The sequence below is a fragment of the Protomyctophum bolini genome, assembly GCF_963924005.1.
Source record: "Protomyctophum bolini genome assembly, chromosome: 4".
Classification (NCBI taxonomy): Eukaryota; Metazoa; Chordata; class Actinopteri; order Myctophiformes; family Myctophidae; genus Protomyctophum; species Protomyctophum bolini.
In genome coordinates, this window is record NC_137865.1 from 28,133,057 (window position 1) to 28,141,635 (window position 8,579).

The window sequence follows — 8,579 nt, forward strand, 5'->3', positions numbered from 1 at the left end:
ACTAATTGCGAGTTTAACCATGAGCATATCTACATACAAAAAAACAGGTAGCGAGATAAGAGGACACAATGATGTATTAAAAGGTCAGTTGGTGTGTACTACTACCCTAGCATTCCTGTATCAAGTCCTTAATAATCTTAAACTAAGAATGTAGATGCAAGGATACAATAAATACATGGAATGCGATAATTACATACTTCAGTACCAAGTAGCTGTAGAATGATAATACACTAACATGTAGTTTTGGTGTATGGTCCCTTTTCAGGACATCAAATGGTGTCTGACATTATCTTACTTTTATTGAAATATAGGGTCAGGTGTGCTCGTACACTGATAAGAAGAGTTCAAGAAGAGTTCAGACACTGAAAATTGAAATTTTAAATCCTAAAGCTCAACATTTTATTTCAACACCATATGCCATGTGAATATTCAATTTCCTGAGAAACGGGACAACTTATTTTAAGGAGTCCATTCCATTTCTATGGGGAAAACAAGTCCCTTAAATTAGCTATAGGGTCATGTGTGCTCGTACACTGATAAGAAGAGTTCAAGTAGAGTTCAGACACTGAAAATTGAAAATTTTAATCCCAAAGCTCAACATTTTATTTCAACACCATATGCCATGTGAATATTCAATTTCCTGAGAAACGGGACAACTTATTTTAAGGAGTCCATTCCATTTCTATGGGGAAAACAAGCCCCTTAAATTAGCTGAAGACTCAAGTTTGAATTCTACTTACGTCTGGTCTCATATGTATCCACTCTCTGCCCTTGGTCTCCTCTCTGAATCCCCTTGTATCTGAAATACAGTATTTGTACTCGTTTCTATCAAATATTTGACCCAATTACACCAGTAGATGGTGCCAAGCAAGCCTGTATAGCTCCCAATGTTTTGATTTTGAACTATTGTGTTTAATTCTTTGTTCTTTCGCATTTTGTTAAGGATTTGGTTAATCTCTTTTGTTAAGTCTGAGCTGTAGAAAATGATTCTATCACAGCTCTGTTCCGAGAGCAAAGTCCGTTGTTCGGCGCTATATAAAGGGGGGACTTTTCTCTTAACCATGAAAACATGCAACAGCCTGCACTGCTACCATACCAAGATGCTGAACTTCAGTGATGTGTCTCTTCACCTCAATAGCTCCAGGTCTTCATATCGCTTCCTGCAACCTCTCTGGGACTATTTGCTTTTGCACCATCTGCCACTCATCTCATCTCCCTTCTTGCCTGTCTTGCTTGCTTTCTTCAGCTATTTCTTTATCAGCATACCCTTTACTGTGCTGGATGTCTTGGGAGACTGGCTGCCTTTTTTTCATCAGTACAAGATCCAGCCTGACAGGCACCCAACACTGAAAATGATGGCAAGATGCTTAATGGTGGCTGTTTATAATCACCTAGTTTTTGTTCTACCAGCAGTGCTCATCGGTATGTTCATACTTCCTGCTCCAGTCCTGCCAAACATTGCTCCCACTGTGTATGAAGTGTTTACTGATGGACTGGCTGCACTTCTCCTCTTTGACACCCAGTATTATATTTGGCATTTTGTGCATCACAAGCATCCACAGCTGTACCGATGGGTCCATGCCATCCACCACGCGTACTCATCTCCCTTCTCCTGGTCTACACAGCAACTCAGCATTCCAGAACTGATGACCGTGGGATTTTGGAGCAACCTGGATCCTATCCTTTTAAAATGTCACCCGTTCACTACCTGGCTTGTCACTGTTTTAAGTCTGTGGATGTCCGTGGAGGACCACATAGGGTACGACCTGCCATGGGCCCTCAATCACCTGGTGCCGTTTGGTCTGCTAGGAGGAGCACCAGCACATGACATGCACCACCAGAAGCCAAGCAGTAACTACGCTCCATTCTTCTGCCATTGGGACAGAATATTTGGCACTGCTGTGCCTCCTGAGAAGACTGTGAAAAGATATTATGCACAGCCTGCATAGGTAGTTCAGGCAAACAACTCAAGAGCGCACCTACCTGATCAATGATCACATGCACTCTTTACTTGATCAGAGAGACTATTTAAACTTCTCTGCCTACCTGCTCATTCCTAGCTTCTCTCCTGCTGTGTGGACGTGCATCGCTGCTGCTGCCTCCCTTGCTGCTAACCTGCTGCTCATGAAGTTTTGAAAATCACACCACCTCCCCTGCATCCACCTGTACGCTCTGTTTCTAGATCCCCTGGGGGTCTTAATTCATTTCCTGTAATTTTATTTGGCTTATAACTTAATTAAAATGTTAATGTTACAGGGAATGAATAGGGACGGAGCCCTGATGCCAAACTTATATGCTTCATATATCTATGCTTAATATTTATTCTAAATGCATTCTAAGAGTTGTCTGAATATGTAAGAACTACAATTTGTAAACTGTTCTTATTTTGATGTTGTACCTTTAAATTAAATGGATAAATAATAAAATAATATACATTTCATAAATGACTATCTCAATCAGGATGCTCATCATCTTGCTTTTTAATGTAGCACAAAATCAAATGTCTTTTTGCACTTTAAATGAAAGTTGGTTTTACTACTTAAAATTGTTTAAAGCAGCAAGTCTTTGGCTGTGATGGTTTTCTTTTGCAATTTTTCACCAGTGAATTTTCAGGCAGTATCAGAACTTCAAAAACTGTATTAACATTATTTTAAAAGTGACTATACACAGATTTCTGTGGCCGCTGTTCGGCAATCAAACCCACGACTCACTGAGGTTACATTAAGAGCCAATATTTGGTGTGCGCCTTACCCACTACTAGGCCATCGGCACGGTCTGCACCTCGAAATTATTGCTATGTTCAGTTCTCACAGTCTCTCCAGCTGACCACAAACAGGATACATATTAAACAAGTGAAATTGGAAGTGATGATACAAAGAAATGAGCAGACAAAAGTAGAACTTGAACACTAATCGGGTACTGACTCCTGATTGGCTGAAATTTGCTTGTTTGTTAAAGAGGTGGACAAACACTATAGCAATGATTGCCATCAAAATATACTACTCTAAAAAAAATCTTTGTTTTCACCAAAAATCACTTACTGTACCCCCTACCTTTAAGTTGACAAATATTTAATGAGCGTTAAGCAGATGTTTAAATCTTAATACTATTTTGTGAACAAGTAGATACAATAATCCCGCAATATCCCAATTCATTAAGACTATTGTAGTCTTCACAGAAACCTCCAAGGCCTCAACTGCTATCTTATCTATACGAATGATGGTACAGGCTCAATACAGTACAGCTGTGGGGGGAAAACATCTACCCATTATCTATTTGACATAAAATAAGTTGACATGCATATGTGCAAAACAAGATTTAAATATGTTGTTTTTATTGCCACCAAAAATATAAAACAATGAAACAAAGAAATCAGTGTAGACTCTTGTTTAAATATTGCACAAACATGTTTGCAATCTGTCCAATATTCTCTGTCGGGTGCATCTTGGTATAGCTGATGAACTGCCGCCGCAGTTTACGTAACTCTGCCATGTTGAAGCTCCTGGTGAGCTCAATGTATAACACTGGGTTAAGGATATTAAAACAAATGGAGAAGTGCAATTAAAAAAGACACACTACGGGCCAGATTCACAACAGAAATTTACAACCAGGTGTAAATGAAGTGCGTAATGAGTGTATTAATCCGTCCGATCAAGCTCATGCGTCATTCACCAAAGGTGGCGTAATTACTTAATTTGTGTGGATCGCCCGTGTATCTCATTTCGCCTATTTCCCCAAGCCATTTGCCTGGTGTCTGGTTTAATTGAACATTGACACCTATTCCACGCCATATAAGGCAACAGGAAATATCTGTCCTCGGGTGAAAAACGTTCAGGAATCACATTCCTGCAAAATGCACAGATCTCATCTCCGAGCACAACGGTGAACGCAGTGGTCCGCGAAGCACCGCACTGCATGAACTGGTAGATCATCTTATTTTGACAGGCGAGTCTCTCGCAATGTCAACTGACTGAACGTTTAAAAAGTATAGGCTACTCTCATAATACAACTAGTTCATTTATTGATTCAAGTAACCAAGGACCAAGGCTACTTGGAAATTATATTATAATAGCCCTTTCTATGGATAATGGAACAATTGCACACTCGCCTTTGCAGAGGTAAAAAAAGATATGATAAAAAAAATGTATCAGAGCTACATTGATTAATGGGGGAGGAAGACTGTCCTTTGGATTACTATATCTGAATCATGCCTGGGGAATGAATTTGTTCTGGACACGTAGCTATTTTATAAAGAAGGGAAACGATATGCACATCCCAGTTTTTAAATACAGTGCTGGACCCAAAAAGTTATCAAATGAAGAAAAAGAAGTGGAATGTCCGCACACGATATAATTCTGCTCCCCGTCCTCTTTATTTCAACCTATAAAACAATGTTTCGTCCCTCCGGGCTTGTTTTATAGGTTGAAATAAAGAAGACGGGGAGCAGAATTATATGCGGACATTCCACTTTTTTTCTTCACGTAGCTATTTCAACCATACTATATGTTTCTTCGTCAGAGGTATTAAAGTTATATTATAAAGAGATAATAAGTATTAGAAGTGGATGTCAGAGATTGAGAATAAAATATCGGTATATTTGGCACCTTAAACAAAATCACACACGTGTGAACTGAGTGGTGCAACTCCCCCCCCCCCCCTCTCTCCCTCTCTCTCTCATTAGCAGGCAACAGCGCAGCACTCTCTCTCTCTCCGTTTCTGGCACAACAGCGCCCCTACTGGTACCAATAGTCATACTGATACTGGTGCTCATTAACACATTTTTTACATACGACGCCTCAGGCCGTCATAAGGATTCGAACCGAGAGGTGCCTTGGACGTCTGTGGACGTCATAGCGCACCCTCAAAGATACGGGGCGAGATAAGAATATTCAGAATTTTTCCTATTTTCGCTTTTCGCTTGCCGTATGGCTGCTAACGCTCTGGGCAATTATTAGCTTGCCGTTGACTCACATGTTAGTGCGGCGGAAAGAATGACTCGTATCTCCTAATCCAGGGCGCTCTCTGTGGTGATGAATGGATCGATATGCTGGCGCTTCATTTCTGCTCCTCATCCGTCTCTCCTGCAAAATATGAACGCTTTTTGGATCATATATCGTATCAATTAAAATGATCTGGATGTAAGGTAACTTTGTAAAGTCAACTTTTTTAGGAAAGTGTTTCCGGTTCATGGCTTTCAGAGTAAAAGCGATCAGACAACTCCGGCACCCCAGAGCTCCTATTTTGAAGCACTTCCGGCACTAAAAGTGTTTTAACGTCACATGGACGGGTGAACAACACATGCATACAGTAGGTGCATAGGTGAACACGGACATTGCTGTTCCTTGGAGTGGTTGCACCACTCAAAGAATGTGTGCTCAATAGTTAACCACTTCGTTACACCTGTAAAACTGTGACGTGACAATAAAGTTGATTCTGATCTTGACTGGGTAATCATTTCAAAAGTGACGCATAGGGGAATATCAAAGTGTTGGCTTCTGAGAATGTCTCAGAGTAACTCTCATTAATACTTCTATCCAAATATACTACCATAAGCTGACAGGCAATACCTATCATAATGCTCAGTTGCCTTCAAATGAATTCAATTATAAAGTACCGGTATATTCTTGATGCGGTAATCACCAGCTCACACTGCAAGGAAGTCTGGTCATTAAGTTGCAAGGTGATGTTGCCTCCCCAGTAGAAGCGGAAAATCACCTGCCTAGGCTTTGAGATATAAATAGTATGCGACAGACTGACAGGTAATGAAAAGTTAATATTTTAGAATGCTAATAGTCATGAATGACACCTTATTTGTGCAAATACAAGATAAAAACACATGTATGCAAGTATAATACAATTATGCAATTAATTAGATGATGAAAGTATTGACTTTTTAAAACTAATTCTGATTACGGAATAGTAAACATTATCTAAATAAGGATATCTTTTCTGTAGCTCCTTGTACTGCAATGACATCTCCAGGAACACACGTCTTCTGTGCATTGAGAATTGCCTGGCATAGGGAAGAAGAAAATACATGTTTGTTGTAGAAGTTATTTGACTTGTGATTGATGCCAACACCCTGCAAGGACACTCGATGCACAAATAAAGACTGGCTTGCCCAAAGCCCAAAACTCTTATACCACAACAATGGTAGTTGTCAATCAAACTATTAGTGCAACTGATAGAACACGGACAAGTACAAATAAGTAAAGGGGTGTCTGACAGAAGGCACAGAAAATTCAAGAGACTCACCATTAAGACATCCTGTGTGATCTTGTCCAGTTCATACAAAAAGTTTGTAGAGGACAATGGTTGCTGCAGAGTTAAAAAACAAAATTTTGTTGGCAAAGACACTGTACTAATTATGATTTCCAGCTCTGGTCTAGAGTGACATGGAGCATGTTACTTATAGCAGTAGTTTTATTCAGATGACGTTTCGGTCTAAACGACCTTCGTTGTCATCTGAATAAAACTACTGCTATAAGTGAAGACAGTGTGTGGGACCCTTTTCTTCTCATGATTCGCATTTGGTTGCCGGCTCCGACGCACCTGTCCTTGTAAGTGTGCACAAGGCCTTTTTGCAACACTCTATCCTACCATACCTTTACTGTACGATTAAATTCCACTAAACAAGCCTTCCATTTCAACACTTCCCAATGTTATCTTCCTCTGTGCTTTCCTAAAAGTGGTTTAATTGAATACACTTTCAAATAGTGGTAAGAACTGCCCACCTCACTTTAAAATAAATACCATCTAATCTAAGAATACATCCTGCTTGCAAAAAGCTTAATGGCAGACCAATCCAATCCAATGGCTATGGGTTCTCCTACTTTATTTTTGCTTAAGCTCTATGCCTGTAAGCATGCAATCTGAGAGAGTTGCACCAGATTTGTGTTTAGTCCTTACTAAGTCTAGCTATGTAATGTAATTTATTTACAAAGTCAAGAACTACACATCAATAAATAAAAATTGGCTGCAGCACACAAACTAGTTCTTATATAGATATGGTTTCTGCTTCTCATCTGAATTCATGTTTCGCCTTTGACTTTCTACACCCCACCAAAGAGAACCTGCAGCCATGTTTTGGCTATTTAATATCCAATCCATGCATCACTCTGTTCTCCAATTTTGTATTTCTTTAAATCAACCTTAGTCCTTAGTAGTGGATTTATGAATAGCTGTTGAAAGCCTGCCCAGGGATCATCTGATAGAATTGCTCACACTCTGTGTAGACTTGTTCGGTGGCGGTGCTTTTCTTTTGAAAATGGCATCAGAGATTACTTCAAACGGAAGCGTGTCCTCTTTCTGGATGGTGAAAAGAGGACTGTCCCATCGGTTTCTGGAGTCAGGAGCTTCATATCTCAGAACCAATGCATCTAAGCTACAAAAACAATAAAGAAGAGACAAGATAAATGCACAATGCATGTTGCTAGGAGTTGCATCGGTGTGTGGACTGGCCTTTAGACAAGTGGTTAATTCAACTGAAATAATGTGCTTAGAAAATTGCTCAGAAAAAACAAGCAATTGTAGCTGTGCATGAGGAACTTTGTTGTGCCTTCTCACTTACATCTCCTGGGTGAACTGCTCAGCAGGGTCCCTGGTGGCATTCCATTGTGAACTCACTTCAGCAGTGGTCAAACAGTACACCTTCACAAAAAAAGCCATACGATGTATTGGCTTTATTTAATTGAAATAGCAAGTGCATTTGGCAAAATTACAAAACATTTTCTCTTTTGTACCTACCAGGCAGTGAGGTGTCTGTGTGTGTTTGATGATACAGTAAAGCTCATATCTGTAACCTGCAGGATACATGAAATGTAAAAGGTGTAAAGAAAGTCCAATGCCTTTAATACTGGTAAATGCAGCTTGAGAGTACATGAGATTCATAAAGATTTACCTTTAATGTAATTTAATGAATCCAAAATTACAATATCATCCTTGTTGACCCTCCTAAACAGATGTTTTGAACAAGGAATAAATGCATTTATTAAATGACAATATCATGCTAGATCTTAATCCAATTCAAACCATGTTACAATGGGGGTGGGGGGGGAGACAACCCACCTCTCTACTTCAGCTTTTAAACTCCCTCTGACATTTTTTTCCTTTTGTGAATCTGAAACAGATACGACAACCCTTTGTCAGAATTAGAAGCATTTTTTCACATTCTGAAAAGATCTTCCATTTGTGACGTATATTGGTTTTGTGACAGGCAGCAGCCTAAATTATAGAGCTTTCAAACTAAACTGTGTGATAATTGTAAAAATGTAGTGTCCATGACATGTCATGATGACTTTACCGGCATAAACAGTGTTCTTCTCAACGCCCATCGTCCCATCGCCCACAACGTAAACCTTTCTGTCTGTGTTCTGTTCAAAGTAGTTCTTTAATTCTTCTGCCCTTCGTGTTTTACCACTACAGGGATAACCACACATCACGATAAGTGGCATACCGGTAGTAGTTGCTTTGGAGTATTATTATTATTAGATCCTGATCAAACAGAAGAGACCATTCTGTTTGCTTCGCTAATCACTAGCCTATAGTAGCCAGCCAAACAGCATGTTGTTATTTCTTCT

General features: G+C 39.6%; 2 protein-coding genes across 6 annotated transcripts; one reads left to right on the forward strand and one right to left on the reverse strand.

Moving 5' to 3' along the window:
- Window positions 1-773: 773 nt before the first annotated feature.
- kti12 (KTI12 chromatin associated homolog) lies at window positions 774-8,579 on the reverse strand. Of its 5 annotated transcripts, none has more exons than XR_013963920.1 (9): window positions 8,303-8,579; window positions 8,068-8,119; window positions 7,901-7,953; window positions 7,747-7,802; window positions 7,571-7,650; window positions 7,225-7,384; window positions 6,256-6,318; window positions 5,615-6,013; window positions 774-799 (listed from the first exon to the last, which is right to left on the reverse strand). XR_013963920.1 is itself a non-coding variant. In XM_080761275.1 (9 exons), the coding sequence occupies exons 1-9, from the start codon at window positions 8,451-8,453 to the stop codon at window positions 3,373-3,375; spliced, it is 828 nt and encodes a 275-aa protein (XP_080617401.1). In that variant the 5' UTR covers window positions 8,454-8,579; the 3' UTR covers window positions 3,313-3,372. The 5 variants fall into 5 exon arrangements, 2 of the variants coding, with proteins under 2 accessions (XP_080617401.1, XP_080617402.1); XM_080761275.1 differs by lacking the exon at window positions 774-799 and adding an exon at window positions 3,313-3,514 and having other exon boundaries at window positions 5,943-6,013; XR_013963921.1 differs by lacking the exon at window positions 774-799 and adding an exon at window positions 3,500-5,081 and having other exon boundaries at window positions 5,641-6,013.
- On the forward strand, window positions 904-1,949 carry ch25hl1.1 (cholesterol 25-hydroxylase like 1, tandem duplicate 1; the record flags this gene model as incomplete). The annotated part of the gene is made up of 1 exon (XM_080762157.1): window positions 904-1,949. The coding sequence occupies exon 1, from the start codon at window positions 984-986 to the stop codon at window positions 1,947-1,949; it is 966 nt and encodes a 321-aa protein (XP_080618283.1). The 5' UTR covers window positions 904-983.

Bases quoted from the DNA above. Each gene is read 5' to 3' on its own strand.
- kti12 (XM_080761275.1), bottom strand. From the start codon at position 8,453: ATGCCACTTATCGTGATGTGTGGTTATCCCTGTAGTGGTAAAACACGA. The intron at 7,954-8,067 runs GTGGGTTGTCTC...ACATCTGTTTAG, and splicing joins TTAAAAGCTGAAGTAGAGAG to GAGGGTCAACAAGGATGATA. The intron at 3,515-5,942 runs ATCCTTATTTAG...AGTGTTATACAT, and splicing joins CAAGGAGCTACAGAAAAGAT to TGAGCTCACCAGGAGCTTCA.